The sequence below is a fragment of the Carcharodon carcharias genome, chromosome 12 (assembly GCF_017639515.1).
Source record: "Carcharodon carcharias isolate sCarCar2 chromosome 12, sCarCar2.pri, whole genome shotgun sequence".
Taxonomy (NCBI): Eukaryota; Metazoa; Chordata; class Chondrichthyes; order Lamniformes; family Lamnidae; genus Carcharodon; species Carcharodon carcharias.
In genome coordinates, this window is record NC_054478.1 from 140762333 (window position 1) to 140780704 (window position 18372).

Consider the following 18372-nt stretch of genomic DNA (forward strand, 5'->3'; position numbering starts at 1 on the left):
CACTCACACCCCTACTCACACCCCCACCCTCACCCTCACCCCCACACTCACCCCAACCCCACCCCCACCCCCATCCTCACCCCCACCCCACCCCCATCCTCATCCCCACTCCCACCCCCATCCTCACACCCACCCCCACCTCCACCTTCACACCCACCTCCACCCTCGCCCCCACCCTCACCCCCACCCTTAACCCCCATCCCCAACCTCAACCCCACCCTCAACCCCACCCCCACCTGTACCCCCATGCCCACCCCCAGTCCCACCCCCTCCCCCACCCTCACCCCCACCCGCACCCCCACCCCCACCCCCACCCTCAACCCCACCCCCAGTCCCCACCCCCTCCCCCACCCTCACCCCCACCCGCACCCCCACCCCCACCCTCACCCTCAACCCCACCCCCACTCTTACCCCCACACCCACCCTCAACCCCACTCCCATCCTTACCCCCACGCCTATCCCCAACACCACTCCTACCCCCACCCTCACCCCCACCACATCCCCACCCGTACCTCCACCCCCCCACCCCTACCCCCACCCTCAACCCCACTCCCACCCTCACCCCCACCCCCACCACTACCGCCACCCTCGCCCCCGCCCCTACCCCCATTCTCGCCCCCAACCCCACCCTCACTCCCGCCCTTACCCCCACCCCCGCCCCTACCCTCACCCTCTCCCCCACCCCTACCCCCATCCCCACTCGTACCTCCACCCCCCCCACCCCTACCCCCGCCCCTACCCCCACCCCTACCCCCACCCCTACCCCCACCCCTACCCCCATCCCCACCCCCACCCCCATCCCCGCTCCTACCCCACCCTCACCCTAACCCCCTGAAATAGCCGAACAAGCCTCTCAGTTCGAGGGCAATTAGAGATGGGCAACAAATGCTGACCTTGCCAACGATGTACACATCCCCTGGAAGAATAAAAACTGGATACAGTAAAATCCTGTCTTTCGTGGGGTTACGTTCCTGCGAATGGCGAGCATATTTTACAAAGGGAGTGAATTAGGTAGGTTCCAGACATCCCAAAGTTTGGATGTTAATCGGGCTTTTCCTCTCTCAATGAGAGACTTTCCAGTACTGATGGCGCCAATGACCCTTCCGCCGTTCCACAAGGCTCTCTCTCCGATCCGGTTCCCCCTCTCCCCTTCCTCCATGTTGTTTTCTTGTTTGTTTCTTCATGCCAGAAAACCAAAAACAAAAAGCGCAGTCTGAGCCCCAAGCCGATTCCTTTCACTCCACCATTATAGGATGGGGCCTAAAGGACTAGGCCTCTTTCCTCTCTCCCCCTCTCGTTCTCTCTCTCCCTCTTTCTCTCTCTCTAAGTATTGACAGCATCACATTATTGTCCAGTATGGAGTGAGATCACCACCTGCTACCCCAGCATTTAACCCCCTTATTCCTCCTTCCCCCAACATTGAGCTCTGACCAAATGACCATCCAGCGCCCTTCTCTCTCTCTTCTCTCTCTCTCTCTCTCTCTCTCTGTCTAACAAGTCCTCTCTTCTCCCCAGCCCTAACTCAGTGTGGCATTGGGCGAGAGACGTTGTGTTTCAAAAGCCGCTGCTTGGTGTTCTGTTGCTGGCTGCTGTTGTGCAAGTGATGGTCAGGAGGATTGAAGCAGTTGCTGGCCCTCTCTCTCTTTTACCTTCTCTCTGTCTGTCTGTCTCTCTCTCTCACTCCCTCTCTCTCCTGTCTGGACGATGATGAGCAGCTGCAACTACAACAGGGACCCTCATTGGTTGCCAAATCCGATCAACAGCCGAGAGCAAGCCAAGAGATGGACTGTAACAACTGGGAGAATCATACACTGTTTACTAATGTTCTCTCGCTTATAAAACATCTCCATATAAACGTGTGCGCATTAACAGCTAACCTGCATCTCTTTCACCCCGTCAGTGTCTCTCTCACACATGCACACACACACACAGATACCCATACACACACGCACACACATACACACACACACACACACACACACACTCAGACACACACGTGTACACACACACACACTCAGACACACACTCACACATAAACACACATTCACACACATACGCACTCACACACATGCACACACGCACACCCATTTGCACACACAGGCTCTCATACACTCACACACATGCACACCCACACACACACTCTCACAAACACGCGCACACATACGCACACACACACGCACACTCATGCACACACACGCACACACACTCACAAACGGTAACACTCACATACACGCACGCACACCCACACGCACACACACACTCTCACACCTACACTCACACACACACACAGACACACAGACGCACACACACGCACGCACACATACACACATGCACACATGCACACACATGCAGACACGTGCACACTCATGCACACATACTCACAAACAGTAACACGCACACACATACTCACACAGACACATTCACGTACACAAATGCACAGACACTCGCGCAGACACATGGACATACACTCAAAAACAGTAACACTCACACACATACGCACTCATAAACAGTAAGAATCACACACACACGCACTCACAGACACGCATGTGCACACACATGCACACACACACATGCACACACACTCACAGACACAAACGCACACACATGAACATACACATGTACACCCAGACACACACGCACAGACACACACACACAAACATACACAGACACACACATGTAAACACACAGCACACACAAGCACACACAGACACGCACACACACACACTTACACACAGAGATACACAGACACATGTGCACACACACAAACACATACACGCGCGTGCACACACACACATACACACACACACATATGCAGAAAGAACTGACTTGTTACAAGTTCTTGTCATTTTTTGTTTGCTTAAATCATGGATAGATGACAGTCTGGGGCCACAATGGGCTATTGTGTGTCCAAAGACCTTTGCGCAGGTAAACAAAATCGCCAAAGGAGAAGTCGCAAGCTGTGGGACTTACTGTGTAGAGCTCAGAAAGAGGCCAGTGTCTATGCTTCCTCCCATCTTTTCCCATCTGTCACAGAGTCAACATGATATAAAGGCACCAGTCACTCAGAAGGGGATTGGGTCAACACATTGTGGGTTCACGTATTAATCCTAGGCACATGAGGACCGCTTTCCGTGGGCAGAAATATTAAAGAGGTGGGCAGCAGAGCTGTTGTGTGTGCACTCAAAAGAAGCGAAACCAAAACTGGGCTGCATAACGCACTTCCCTTCCAATCTGCTTCCTGGGGTGAAGGGGTTGACTTATTAAGGACGGCTAAACAGGTTAGGCCTTTATTCATGGGAGTTTAGAAGAATGAGAGGTGATCGTATTGAAACGTACAAGATCCTGAGGGGGCTTGACAGGGCAGATATTGGGTGGATGTTTCCACCAGTGGAGCGATCCCGAACTCGGGGACACTGAGCAGAATCATCGGGTCAGCGAGCAGGGGCGGGGCCCACTCGTCGATGTATAAATTGATGCGCGGTGACATTGGGAGTGTGTCCCGACATCACCGCGCGTCGTTCAGATCTTAAGTTTGGCAGGAACCCTCCGGAATCGGCTGCGCGCCCACCGAACCATCAAAGGCCATTTTTAAATATCAATTAAACTAATGAACTGAGCTCCCCGTCCAACCTTAAGGTTCAGGCTTCGTGAAGGTTTTTAAAGTTTAATAAACATTTTTAATGAAGTTCATTGACCTGTCCCAGCTCATGGGCAGGATATTGAGTTTGGTGAGCAGGGAGGGGTGGGACCCGCTCGCCGACAGGTCAAAATGGGGGGCGCCCCATTTAAATTTTCAGGTCGGCGGGTGTGCAGCCGAATCAGTTGTGCACCCACCGACCTGTCCGTGGCCAATTGAGGCCATTTCAAAACTAACTGAAGTACTTAAAGGACCTGCCCGTCTAACCTGAAGCCTGGCGAGCAGGCCGAGAGCCCTGGCGGGCATTAGAAAAAGCGTCAAACCTCATCCGTCGGCGGGATGAGGCTTCATGTAGGTTTTAAAATGTTTAATACAGGTTTAATTAAAAGTGATGGACATTTCCCAACTCATGCGATGGTGTCACTTAAGGGGGCATGTCAGGGAATTTTTATTTGTCTGTATTTTTGAATTCGGCACCAATCTCCCTGAGGCAGCACTTAGCCGCAGGGAGATGAGTGCCCTATTTCGTGCACATGTGTAATAGGAAATTCCTCCCCCACCCACACAGGGAGCGCATAGCACTTCCTGGCAGACGTCTCACCGGATGGGCCTTAATTGGCGGCGCGCCCCCCCGATCAGAGGTGCCGATCAGAGGCGGGCCCACATGCGCCCACCCCCATCAACTTCCCCCGCAATGGGGGGAAAATTCTTCCTCATGTGTCACTGTCACATGAGGGGACAGGTCTTAAAAAATTTTCTTTCTCTTTATTAAAATTTACAAAAATCAAACCTATCTCCCCGAGGCAGCCCCGTGCCTCAGGGAGATTCCTGCGCCCTATCGCAGGCCTGGACACAGGTAGTGCTCACCGCTTCCCGGTGTGCGTCACGCTGGGGAGAAAATTCTCCCCATTGTTAGAGAATAAGGGGACACTCATTTCAAACTGAGATGTGGAGGGATTTCTTCTCTGAGGGTAGTGAATGTCTAGAATTCTCTACCCTATAGAGTTGTGGAGGCTAGATCACTGGAAGTATTTAAAGAGGAGGTAGATAGATTTTTGAAATATCAGGGAGTTGAGGGCTATGAGGAGCTGGCACAAAAGAGGAGTTGAGGCTTGGGGCAGATCAGCCGTGATCTTATTGAATGGTGGGGCAGGCTTGAGGGGCTGAATGGCCTACTCCTGCTCCTATTTCTTATGTTCTTATGTCCTCAGTTGGAGTATTGCGTCCAGTTCTGGACGCCAGACTTTAGGAAGAAAAGGAAGGCATTGGAGAGAGCGTAGAAAAGATTCATGAGAATGGTTCCAGGGATGAGGAACTTCAGTTATGAAGACAGAGTGGAGATGTTGGAGAAGAGAAGGTTGAGAGGGGGTCTGATAGAGGTGTTCAAAATCATGAGGGGTCTGAACAGAGTGCATAGGGAGAAACTGTTCACACTGGTGGAAGGATCAAGACCGAGAGGGCACAGACTTAAGGTAACTGGCAAAAGGAGCAATGAAGACATGAGAAACTTCTTCACACTCTGAGTGGTTAAGGTCTGGAATGCGTTGCCTGAGAGTGTGGGGGTGGAGGCAGGTCCAATCGAGGCTTTCAAGAAGGAACTGGATCATTATTTGAAAAGGAAGAATGTGCAGGGTTGCGGGGAGAAGGCGGGAGAATGGCACCAGGTGAATCGCTCATTCGGAGAGCCGGTACAGACAAGCTGGGCCGAATGGCCTCCTTCTGTCAGCTTCAGATTCTACCAAAGGGGCAAGGTTGTGATATGTTGTAACCTGCTGGAAATGGTCGGGATCATTGAAGCCTTTGGCTGGGACTTTCCTGGTCCTCCCCGCTGGGGGAACCACCGCTGAGGGTTGGTGGGTTGGGGGGGGGGGTTGTGGGTAGCGGGTGGGGAGGTGCAGAATATTTGGCTGATCGGCAAAAGGCCTGTTGGCTTCGGGCAGGAAACCCCCTCCCCCCACCTTTCTTTCACGCCACCCATTCTTCTCCAGGACCGAGGACAAAGGGGGACCTCCAGATATCAGGCTTCTCTCTGCTGTTTGCTGTCTTCCTGTGACCCTCCCTGGGATGAGCAACAGATTGGAATTGAGCCAACAATCCGGTGGGTGAGTGGTTTGTCCAGGGAACTTTTAAAGAATGAAAACCAGAGAGAGAGAGAGAGGGGGGGGGGGGAGGGGTGGGTGGAGAAGTCTGCTGGTTCCTTTTAAATAGAAAGGCTTTTCTCTGCCTCTCTTACGTCTGTAGCTGACTGGACAAGACATGAGGAAAAGGCTTCAGGAGTCCTGTTGGGACACCAACTCCTTCCCTGTGCCACTGCTGCCTCTTGCCTGGCCTGGTACTTGGCAGCCCTAGTCGAAGTTGCTGCATGTTAATTATACATCCCCACCACCACCCCCCCCCCCCACACACACACACACACATATACACAACACACAACAGAGGCTCCACTTCCTCTCCTGTGGCTTGGCTCCCCAGCTCCTCCCCCGCTCTCCATGGTTCTGGTTCACAAGTCTCCTCATCGCCTCCACAAACCAGCGTTATTTAAAAACTGAGAGAAACTAAAATAGCCAGCCGCACATTGTGGGCTCCACAGCAGGCGGTCGCGCCCCTTAACTCGGGAGCCCTGCCTGACATGGTCGCCGCTGGCTACTGAGATGCACCGAGCCGCAGGAGCGTGGGCGCAAGGACGAGGCCCAGCGCAGCCCAGCCGAACTGTCGAAGGCCCATTAGGCCCTGTTTAAAACTAACTGAAGCAATTAATGGACCGGCCCGTCCAACTTTAAGGTTGGGGGGATGGGGGGTGGGGCGGCAGCCGAAGGACCCAGGCAGCCTTCAGAAAAAACATGAAACCTCATCCACGGGCGGGATGAGGTTTCATGAGGGGTTTAAAATGTGTGTAAAATTTGTAAATAAAGGTAATTGACAGTGTCACATGAGGGGACATTTTTTTCACCCTTTAATAAAGTTTTCAAATTTGAGCTGATCTCCCTGAGGCAGCAATTTTAAATTGTGCGGGATTGAAATTGTGCGGGATTAAAATTGTGTGGGATTGAAATTGTGCGGGATTAAAATTGTGCGGGATTGAAATTGTGCGGGATTAAAATTGTGCGGGACTGAAATTGTGCGGGATTGAAATTGTGCGGGATTAAAATTGTACGGGATTGAAATTGTGCGGGATTAAAATTGTGCGGGATTGAAATTGTGCGGGATTGAAATTGTGCAGCATTAAAATTGTGCGGGATTGAAATTGTGCGGGATTGAAATTGTGCGGGATTAAAATTGTGCGGGATTGAAATTGTGCGGGATTAAAATTGTGCGGGATTGAAATTGTGCAGCATTAAAATTGTGCGGGATTGAAATTGTGTGGGATTGAAATTGTGCGGGATTAATAATGTGCGGGATTAAAATTGTGCGGGATTGAAATTGGACAGGTTATAAATTACGCAGGTTTTAATTAGGGTGGGTTTAAAATTGGACAGGGGTAAAATCCGGCAAGTTTAACATTGGCTGCAATGGATAATTGGGCAGCGGTAAAACATTCTCCCCCCACTCCCAGTCGTTGCGAACTCTGATGGGACTATTTTCGAATCTTCGTCACGCTTCCCCTTATCCCCCATTTCCAATATTCCTGACATTGGCAGGATCTTCGGGTCAGCGAGTGGGGGCCGGGCCTTGCTTGCCGATGTGTAAAGTTGGCCCGCCCGTGCAAAATGGCGGCGCGCCCGCTCTCCCAACCTCCCACCCCCCCCACCCCCCGAAGTGGAGAAAATTCTCCCCAGTGTTTCTTTTGAACGTCCCTGTAAATTTTCTCCTCTGTTGGTGCAGCCGTGCCCCTGAGGTTAACCTTCAGTCCCCGGAGACACCAGCCTAACCCTGGATGTTTAGCAGCTCCGGCCCAACCTTAGCCTGTTGCCGGTGTCTAATCAGCCATGTTCTGCACTGATACTCAGGCAGTTGATGTCGCTGCTGGGGTTGATTTTGAATGATTTCGATTTCAACGGTCAGAGTCCACTTGTGTTGGGAATGAGCTTGATAATTGAAAGAGTAATGTGATTTAAGAGGCTCAGGTTAAGGAGTAGGTTTTTGATGCATTTTCAACACCTGGCGTTTTCTTGTGTGACTCCAGTAAAAATTAACATTTCGTTGGAATGAATCAGCTACAGTTGGGAAGGCGAGATTGTAACTCCAAGAACCAGGGCTTGTGTAGCGCCTTAAAGATAGTAAACACTTGCAAAACCCTTCCTGAGAGGATCAATAGTTGGAAACAGTCCGTACTGAAACTTGGGGTAGAAATTTTCCCTCGTTGGGCGAGTGTCCCAATGTCATCACTCACTCTCGCGGTATTTCCCTCGTTGGGCGAGCGTCCCAATGTCATCGCTCACTCTCGCTGTATTTCCCTCGTTGGGTGAGTGTCCTGAGGTCATCGCTCACTCTCGCGGTATTTCCCTCGTTGGGTGAGCGTCCCGATGTTATCGCTCACTCTCGCTGTATTTCCCTCGTTGGGTGAGTGTCCTGAGGTCATCGCTCACTCTCGCGGTATTTCCCTCGTTGGGTGAGCGTCCCGATGTTATCGCTCACTCTCGCTGTATTTCCCTCGTTGGGTGAGTGTCCTGAGGTCATCGCTCACTCTCGCGGTATTTCCCTCGTTGGGTGAGTGTCCTGAGGTCATCGCTCACTCTCGCGGTATTTCCCTCGTTGGGTGAGTGTCCTGAGGTCATCGCTCACTCTCGCTGTATTTCCCTCGTTGGGTGAGCGTCCCGATGTTATCGCTCACTCTCGCTGTATTTCGCTCAGCAGGTGAGCGCGATCAGTGGCCCCGCGCCTGTCGACAATTAAGGAGCCTGTTAAGGCCCTTAGTCAATTAATTAAATCGGATTTTTCTCTGCCCATCCAACCTTATGGTCTTAAGTGGCCCGTTAATTAATGGCGGGCGCGCGTCAGACTTCATCGCGCACCCTCCCAGGGAAATATCGCGATGGCGCTCGGTGATGTCGGGACGCTCGGCCAACATCACCGCACATCATTTTACACGTGGACGTGAGGGGCCTGCTTACCCCCAGGACGCCATTGGGGAAATTCTGCCCGTAAGTATTTCACTGCGCTGCAGAGCGTCTGTGTGGCTTAGTGGGCAGTGCTCTTGCTTCAGAGTCTGAAGCTCGTGGGTTCAAGCCCCATTCTGGAGACTTGAGCGGATGGTCCTGGCTGCCATTTCAGTGCAGCGTGGAGAGGGGGGGGGTTGTTTCGGCGCAGTACTGAGGTGGATGCTGGAATGTCGGAGATAGCTCTCCCTCAGGTGAGACGTTAAGCTGCAGCCCCCTTCTCAAGTAAACGTGGGGGGGAAAAAAAAACTCTCGTGGCACCAATCTGCTATTCCTCAAGCAAAAAAACAGATTGTCCGCTCATCATCATCGTCACGTTGCAGTTTGTGGGATCCTGCTGTGCGCAAATCGGCTGCCGCGTCCCCTATGACTAGGGCTTGGGCGCGTGTGATTTCTCTTCCTTGGTGAGCTCCGGGGCTGCGTTATGGCGTTTGACAGCGTGGGTTAACAAGAGGCGAACGCTACCCCCCCCCCCCACCCCGGTCACTCTCTGGTGCCATTGTTTCTCCTGAGGCAACACTCTGCAGCAGTTTTTGAATGAGTTAGCCTCAGCTGGGGGGTGGGAGGGGGGTGGGGTAGAGAAAGGCTGCCCCTCCCTGCCCTCTCATTGTAAATTGCTCTTTAAAACCTTAATTCGCCAAGCTCTAAGCAAAGTCCAGTGACAAAGCACACACACACACAGAGAGAGAGAGAGAGAGAGAGAGACAACTGGAAACTCGGGCAGGCTGGAGTGGGAGTACCAGCGTTAAATTACTGTCAAGCCCCTGGCGATGGCAATGTCATGGGGAGAGTTCACAAGCTGGCTGCCTGTCAGCACTAGCTACCTCCTCAGCGTCTGCAGCGCTCTCTGGTACATGTAGTGCAGTTGGAGCTGCTCTCGCTCAGGCTAGGAGCCTGGAGGACTCCAAATCCCAGCCTGCCCAGTGCCAGAGAGAAAAAAAAGGAAGAAGGCTTTGTGGGTAATAGCTACGAAAACTTGTTCTGAAGAGCCAAAGTTTTCACTGCAAGCCCTGGGGGGTGGGGGTTGGGGGGGGGGTGGGAGGCGGGGTTAGGCTCTGCTTATATCAATATCCAGCCGCTGTGAGCTCTGCACACTCTTCCTGCTCTGAGTGGAAGCGCAGAGGATTCCCTTGTTGTTTCGTTCATGGCACTCGTGCTCTTTAACAGCTGTGAAGAGCAGCAACAGCAGCAGCAGCAGCAGCAGCAGCAAGGAAGAGCAGTCCCCGCAAAGGCTCTCCCACTCAAAGGAAGTTTGGACTGAGGACGAGCGCCGTGGGTCCTGAAGCCGTGGGGTTTGTGCACCTTCGCTCTCCACCTGTGTGATTTGTGGGAGAGGCTGTGAGGCTGCGTCGGAAACAACTGTTAGACCGCGACGAGATACCGGGCAGAGAGAGGAGAGCGAGAGAGAGAGAGAGAGAACCCGAGAGGGACCAAGGAACTGGGCAGAGGGGGCTCTGCGAGAGAGAGACAGAGAGAGAGGGAGAGGGAGAGACAGCCAAACAGCAATGGACCCCGAGGTCACAGAGAAACCCCTCCAGCAGCCCGGGGAGTGTTGGAGGTTCTCCGTCTTGTACTTGTGTTTTTATGGGTTCATGGCTCAGATTAAGCCAGCAGAGAGCTTCATCACACCTTACCTCTTGGGGCCGGACAAGAACTTCACCAGGGAGCAGGTGAGTGGGGATGGCTAAACGGGAAGCGCGGAATAGAATGAATGAACAGATTTGTATTTATAACGTGACGTTCAGCACACCTTCCAAAGCAGGATCGCCCGTTGGGTCACTTGTCCAAGCAGATCTGTATGTGGCTCAGTGTCAATTGCTACCTGTTAACCTCCACAGCGAAAGTACCCAAAGCATTTTGCTGCAGTAACGGTGCTATATTAATGCAAGTGCTTGTCGTTAAATAACATAGATTTCTGCTGGTGATACAGCTCAGGCTGAGGATTGAGAGGGAGAAAATGTGAGGTTACGATCAAGCAGTGAGACTGCAGGAGCTTTCCTTCTCCTGAATGGGCAGTAACCTATCACTGCTGGCAACTAACGGAGGCTGGGGAATCCTTTTCAACAGCAAGCTGCAGATATAACTTCTGACAACGGCTGGATAATGTTTCCGGAATGTTGGTTGATGGATAAATACTGGCCAGGACTCCAGAGCAGGGCGGGGGGTGGAATCTCACCTACTCTTTATGGGACCTTTATATCCAGCTGGGGCCCTAGATTAACGTCTCATCTGAAAGAGAGCACCTCCGACAGTGTAGCACTTCCTCGGTACACCAGTCTCTGGAGCGCAACTTTGCAAACCTCAGATTTGGGAGAGAGTGTCGCCACTGAGACACCGTAGGTCACCTGTTAAAGGTCTTTGCCTGCTGGACTTCATTCAGGCCAATACCTTTAAGCCACTGGTTATTTTTTAAAACAAAAACAAAAATACCTGGAAAAACTCAGCAGGTTTGGCAGCATCTGCGGAGAGGAACAGAGTTAACGTTTCGAGTCCGAATGACTCTTCAACAGAACTAAGTAAAAATAAAAGAGAGGTGAAATATAAGCTGGTTTAAGGGGGTGGTGGGGCGGGGAGGGGTGGGACAAGTAAAGCTGGATAGAGGGCCAGTGATAGGTGGAAAAAAACCAAAAGGTGTCACAGACAAAAGGACAAAGATGTGTTGAAGGTGGTGATATTATCTAAGGAATGTGCTAATTAAGGGTAGAAAGCAGGACGAGCAAGGTACAGATAGTCCAAGTGGGGGTGGGGTGAGGTGAAGGAATCGACAAACGCTAAAAGGTAGAGATAAAACAATGGATGGAAATACATTTAAAAATAATGGAAACAGGTGGGAAAAGAAAAATCTATATAAATTATTGGAAAAAACAAAAAGGAGGGGGAGAATCGGAAAGGGGTGGGGATGGAGGAGAGAATTCATGATCTAAAATTATTGAACTCAATATTCAGTCCGGAAGGCTGTAAAGTGCCTAGTCGGAAGATGAGGTGTTGTTCCTCCAGTTTGCGTTGAGCTTCACCAGAACGATGCAGCAAGCCAAGGATGGACATGTGGGCATGAGTGCAGGGTGGAGTGTTGAAATGGCAAGCGACAGGGAGGTTTGGGACATGCTTGCGGACAGACCAAAGGTGTTCTGCAAAGCGGTCACCCAGTCTGCGTTTGGTCTCTCCAATGTAGAGGAAACCACATTGGGAGCAACGAATGCAGTAGACTAAATTGAGGGAAGTGCAAGTGAAATGCTGCTTCACTTGAAAGGAGTGTTTGGGCCCTTGGACGGTGAGGAGGGGGGGCGTGAAGGGGCAGGTGTTGCATCTTCTGCGGTTGCATGGGAAGGTGCCGTGGGAGGGGGTTGAGGTGTAGGGGGTGATGGAGGAGTGGACCAGGGTGTCACGGAGGGAACAATCCCTATGGAATGCCGCCGGGGGGTGGTGGTTGGGGGGGCGGGGGGGTGGGGGGGTGTGTGAAGGGAAGATGTGTTTGGTGGTGGCATCGTGCTGGAGTTGGCAGAAATGGCGGAGGATGATCCTTTGAATGCGGAGGCTGTTGGGGTGATAAGTGACGACAAGGGGGACCCTATCATGTTTCTGGGAGGGAGGAGAAGGCGTGAGGGTGGATGCACGGGAGATGGGCCAGACACGGTTGAGGGCCCTGTCAACGACCATGGGTGGAAAACCTCGGTTAAGGAAGAAGGAGGACATGTCAGAGGAACTGTTTTTGAAAGTGGCATCATCAGAACAGATGCGACGGAGGCGAAGGAACTAAGAGAATGGGGTGGAATCCTTACAGGAAGCGGGGTGTGAGGAGCTGTAGTCGAGGTAGCTGTGGGAGTCGGTAGGCTTGTAATGGATATGGTGGACAGTCTATCACCAGAGATTGAGACAGAGAGGTCAAGGAAGGGAAGGGAGGTGTCAAAGATGGACCATGTGAAAATGATGGAGGGGTGGAGATTGGGAGCAAAATTAATAAATTTTTCCAGGTCCCGACGAGAGTATGAAGCAGCACCGAAGTAATCATCGATGTACCGGAGAAAGAGTTGTGGGAGGGGGCCGGAGTAGAACCGGAACAAGGAATGTTCCACTTACCCCATAAAGAGACAGTCATAGCTGGGGCCCATGCAGGTACCCATAGCCACAACTTTTATTTGGAGGAAGTGAGAGGAGTTTAAGGAGAACATGGAGAGACCAAACGCAGACTGGGTGACCGCTTTGCAGTACACCTTCGGTCTGTCCGCAAGAATGACCCAAACCTCCCTGTCGCTTGCCATTTCAACACTCCACCCTGCTCTCATGTCCACATGTCTGTCCTTGGCCTGCTGCATTGTTCCAGTGAAGCTCAACGCAAACTGGAGGAACAGCACCTCATCTTCCGACTAGGCACTTTACAGCTTCCGGACTGAATATTGAGTTCAACAATTTTAGATCTTGAACTCTCTTCTCCATCCCCACCCCCTTTCCGATTTTCCCTCTCCTTTTTGTTTTTCCTAATAACTTATATAGATTTTTCTTTTCCCACCTATTTCCATTATTTTTAAATGTATTTCCATCCATTGTTTTATCTCTGCCTTTTAGCCTATTTTGATCCCTTACCCCACCCCACCCCCACCAGGATTATCTGTACCTTGCTCGTCCTGCTTTCTACCCTTAATTAGCACATTCCTTAGATAATATCACCACCTTCAACACCTCTTTGTCCTTTTGTCTATGACATCTTTTGGTTATCTCCACCTATCACTGACCCTCTATCCAGCTCTTCTTGTCCCACCTCCCCTTAAACCAGCTTATATTTCACCCCTTTTCTATTTTTACTTAGTTCTGTTGAAGAGTCATTTGGATTCGAAACATTAACTGTGCTCCTCTCTGCAGATGCTGCCAGACCTGCTGAGTTTTTCCAGGTATTTTTGTTTTTGTTTTGGATTTCCAGCACGTACAGTTTTTTGCTTTTATCTTAGAGTTATTTTTTAAACTCTGTTTTCAATTGGATTGATGATGGGGGTGTTGCTAAAGGTCTCAATTGCGAGCAGGATGCTGTAGGTCATAGAAATTGCTGGTACAGTTTTGGAAGATCTATTGTGTTCCTGGGATCATTAGGTCCTGTCTATTGGTACAATGGGCTATTTTCACTCTCGTATCCCTGCCTCTTTCACCCCTCCTTTTATGAAACTTCTAACAATCCACCTCTTTCACCATGGCCTTGCACACCTGTACCACTATCTCCTTATGTGGCTCAGCATCATATTCTGTCCAGTGAAGAGCCTCGGGATGGTTTACTCCCCGAAAGGCGCTATATAAATGCAAGCTGTCGCTAAGTGCGGCCAGCCCAAATCCACTTTGGCAAACCCGCTTCAGTTGGCACTTTAATTTTCCGCCTTACTCACCCCACCCCTCGCCCCCCCCCCCACCGAAATCTCTGCCCTTCATCTCGAAGAGGCCCCGAAGCACCTTGCAGTCGATGAAGCACTTTTGAAGGGTAGTCACTGTCGTAATGTAGAAAAAAACGTGGCAGCCAATTTGTGCAGAGCAAGATCCCACAGCCAGCAATGTGATCATGGCCAGATAATCCGTGCTAACGATGCTGACTGAGGGATAAATATTGGGCAGGGCAACCGGGGGGACAACTCCCCTGCACCCCCCCACCCCCCCCCCCCCCCCCCCCCCCCCCCGTCATTCAACATAGTTTGGCATGGGATTTCTTATGTCTACCCATTACTGGTTGTAGACTATCAGCACTGAAGCGGGAATTGAACCCAGGGGGCAGGGTCGTCGGGTGGGCTGGTGGGCGGGTCCGAGAGCGGCCGGGACACGGTTCCCCGCCTCCGCCTGCGGCTTCAGGCTGGCTGGCCAATTAACGGGCAGCCCGCCGCGCCGGAACGCTCAGCGCAGCCGGGGCGGGGAGGTTCGGGAGGAAGGCGAGCGCTGAAGTCGGCGCGGGCACTCGGGGAGAGAGCAGGGCCTGCGGTGTGATAGAGCAGCCTTACGGAGAGCGGGACACACGATACCAGTGCTGCCTTCAGGATAAACTCACAGCTTTGTGGTTAACGCCAGGACTTGCGAAGCCTCTCCATCGCTGCAGGAACACGGAAAATAGGGAGCAGGAGGAGGCCATTCGGCCCCTCGAGCCTGCTCCCCATTCAGCTAGATCACCACCATTTTCCCGCTCCATTCCCAAATCCCTTAATGCCTTTAATATCCAGAAATCTATCGGTCTCTGCCTCGAGTGTGCTCAATCACTGAGCCTCCACAGCCCTCTGGGGTAGAGAATTCCAAAAGAGTCACCACCCTCCGAGTGAAGAAATTCCTCCTCACCTCAATTCTAAATGGCCGACCTCTTACTCTGACCCTGGTCCGAGACATCGCTTCCCCCCCCGACCCCACCCCTGCCTCCCCCACTCAGCCAGGAAAATCACCCTACCTGCATCTACCGTGTCGAGCCCTGTACCTTTTAAGGAGATCACCTCTCATTCTTCGAAACTCTAGAGACTACAGGGCACAGTCTCCTCAACCTGTCCTCACTGGACAGTCCCACCATCCCAGGAATCAGCCCGGTGAATCTTTGCTGCACTCCCTCTATGGCCAATGTATCCTTTCTTAGGTAAGGGGACCAAAACTGCTCACAATCAGCCAGTGTTTGACCTGAAGTGCCCTGGGAGATTGTGCTGTTTTTAAAAGCGCTATATAAAGACAAGTTGCTCTGCTTGAGACATACAGTGAGAACACTGCATTTCCCAATGAGACCTCTTTACCACCACACGGTCCTGTTCATAAAAATTACCTTCAGCATAACTGGTCTGGGGGACGGTGGGGGGGGGGTGGGAGACACATAAACAACAACCCCGCCCTGGTTTGCCAGCTTTGGGTCGTGTTAAGGTTCAGTGGGTAGATACCTGTCCTAATGTGCTGAGCACACCGGACGGAAGTCCCAAGCTAGATCTCCTGTTTGTACAAGTGTAGGAGGCCATTCAGCCCACTCAGTTGACTCTGCTATCCCCCCCTCCCCAGGATAGATTGCTCTATGTGTTAAACGGCATTCCCTCTGCTTAGCCCTGAAGTTGCCATATACCAGTTTGTACCTGCATGGTCTTGTTTTGCAGCTGTGATTTTGACTTGTTAACTTCTTATTAATGCTCGGGTTTAAGTCTTTCCTGTCCGTCTGTATTTTACAGACGCCTGTAAGGCTCCATCCAGCCCACTTCCTTTCAAGGGCTGAGGAAGGAGCATAAAAAGAGCTGGTCCTTGTCTGGGCCGGTCGTGGCTCAGCGGTAGCACCCTCACCTCCAAGAGTCTGAAGTTTGTGGGTTCAAATCCTGCTCCAGGGACTTGAGTACCATGTTCCTGTCAACATTCCTAATGCAGCACTGGGGGAGTGCTGCCTGTCAGAGGTGCCATCTTTCAGATGAGTTGTTAAGCCTCTTGGGGATACTCAAGGCCATTTTTAAAGAAGGGCGGGGAAGTTTACCCAGGTACCCCTTCGACCGGTATCGCTCAAACGCTTTACCCTGTCACAATCACACTCTGCCAGTGGGATCTTGCTGTGCCTTTCCAACGTGAGTGACAGCACTCCAAAAACACTTTGCTGGTGGGAAGCGGCTTTGAAGTAGGTCCTGAGAGCTTGAAAAACGTCGTATAAAGAATGAATTTTCTCTCTTTTGATGAGCATGGCTCCTGGTTTGTCAGGATTGGCAGTCCTAAATACAGAATCTCAAGAATTTTAACGGCACAGAAGGAGGCCATTCAGCCCAGCGAGTCCTCACCGGCTCTCTGAATGAATATTATGACCCAGTGCTATTGCCCTGCCTTCACCCCACCAGCCACCACCCCCCCAACCCCGGTGCCCCAACACATTGTTTCTATTCAAACAATCACCTAATGACCCCTTGAAGGCCTCGATTGAACCTACCTCCACCGCACTCCCAGGCCGTGCAATCCAGAACAAGCTGGGGGGAGAACGCTTTTTTTCTCACCTCACATTTGCTTCTTTTGCAAATCGCTTTGAACCTGCCCCCTCTCATTCGTGATGTGCTCACATTCTAATTCTCATTCCTCTTGTGCCGTTGTAACTACTTGAAGTTGTGCAAATCTCATTTCAGTTGGCTTGTCAAGTGTCACCCACCCCTCCCCCAGCGCAGTTATTTATTTTTTTGTTTAATAAGCTGCGGACTCTGTTGTTTGGGATTAAGTTGAAGCTTCATTAGTGACTGCCTGGGCTTTCAATTACCCTTCATTTTGTGCCGAGTCATTCACTGTGTAAAATGAGCTCCTTGCTTTATCTGCTCTATACTGATAATGGGCAGCACAGAAACCTATTCTACCCATCCCTCTACATTAACCCCAACCAGCATAACCTTCTACTCCCTTCTTGTTTGTGCTTATCAGGCTTTCTGTTAAATGCTCCTATACTATTCGCCTCAGCTCCATGCGGAGGTGAGTGCCTCGTTCTATCTCCTTGCTGGATAATGAAGGCTCTCCTGAATTCCCTACTGGGTTTATTAGTGACTTGCCTTATGTTTGTGGCTTCCTCTACAAGTGTGGGACCATCCTCTCCATGTTGACCCCATCAAACCCCTTCAATAGCAGGTGAGGATTGATAAAGGACAGAAAACAGAGCCGGAATAAAGAGGTCAGCGGGCTGGCACTGGCGGGCGCCAAAGGGATCACTGCTGGAGCCGTGGCTATTTATAATTTATGTCAATGACTTCGAAGAAGGGCTCGGTGTGTTACATGCAGGTTAGGTACCAAGTGAAAGCCAGCACGACCCAATGGGCTGAATAGCCTCCTCCTCTGCTGTACTCTTCTCTGATCGCAAGGCCTCTATCAGGTTGCCCACCATCTTCTCTGTTCTGGATAAATGGGGCCCCACCCATGCAGCCTTTGCTGATCGTTGTAGCCCAGTGCTTCCCAAACTTTACCCCGGTGTGACCCCCTCCGCCCCCCACCCCCGCCATTTTGACTTGTGTGACCCCCAGAGTGGGCTCGGTTGGGGGTTGGGCAGGGCAGTGGGGGAGGTGGTGGTGGAGGTTAGAAAGCTGCTGAGCGTTGGGGTGTTGTGTGTGGATTGGGGAGTGGAGAGTTGTTCCGGGTGGGGGGGGTGGGGGTGAGAAATGGAAGCACGGGGGTGGGGTGGGGCGGGGGGGGGAGGTTAAAAACTGTTGGGTTTGCCCTGAAAAGGAGGAAGGCCCACCTATTTTATTGTAAATGGGCTGTGGTTGTAGCGGCAATCAGGCCTCAGACGATTGAGCCACATCCACTGACAGAAAGAAAACACAGGCATTTGAAGGCGCCCTCGCAGCTATCAAGCTTAGCCTCAGCTCCACGACCGCCATTGCAGCCTCATCGGAGCTCGTGATCCCAAAGTCCCACCCTGCAAATCGCGCCCCGCGACCCCACTGGGGGGTCACCACCCACAGTCGGGAAACCCCCTGCTGTTGTAAGCTCTCGGTTCGGGTTTCATCTTTTTTTTTTGTTGCACCTTCACAAATGCGGAGACCAACATGGGAACAATAGTTGGAAGGTTATCTCTATGTATTGCTGCTAGTGCTGCTGCTGCTGCTCGTAGCTACACCTACCAGGGGATCTGCTGCCTTGGTATGTCATGCTCGCCTGTCTTGCGCCCTCCTCACATGTTGACTGTAGCTTGTCTTGAACGACTCT

At 51.8% G+C, this 18372-nt stretch overlaps 1 protein-coding gene across 2 annotated transcripts in view; it reads left to right on the top strand.

Moving 5' to 3' along the window:
* Positions 1 to 9816: 9816 nt before the first annotated feature.
* Positions 9817 to 18372, top strand: part of slc19a1 (solute carrier family 19 member 1) — a 51552-nt gene continuing 42996 nt past the window's right edge. For both annotated transcript variants that reach the window (XM_041201705.1, XM_041201706.1), the window contains exon 1: positions 9817 to 10403. In XM_041201705.1, the coding sequence (XP_041057639.1) occupies positions 10239 to 10403 (165 nt within the window). In that variant the 5' untranslated portion in view covers positions 9817 to 10238. The remainder of the gene's footprint in view (positions 10404 to 18372) is intronic.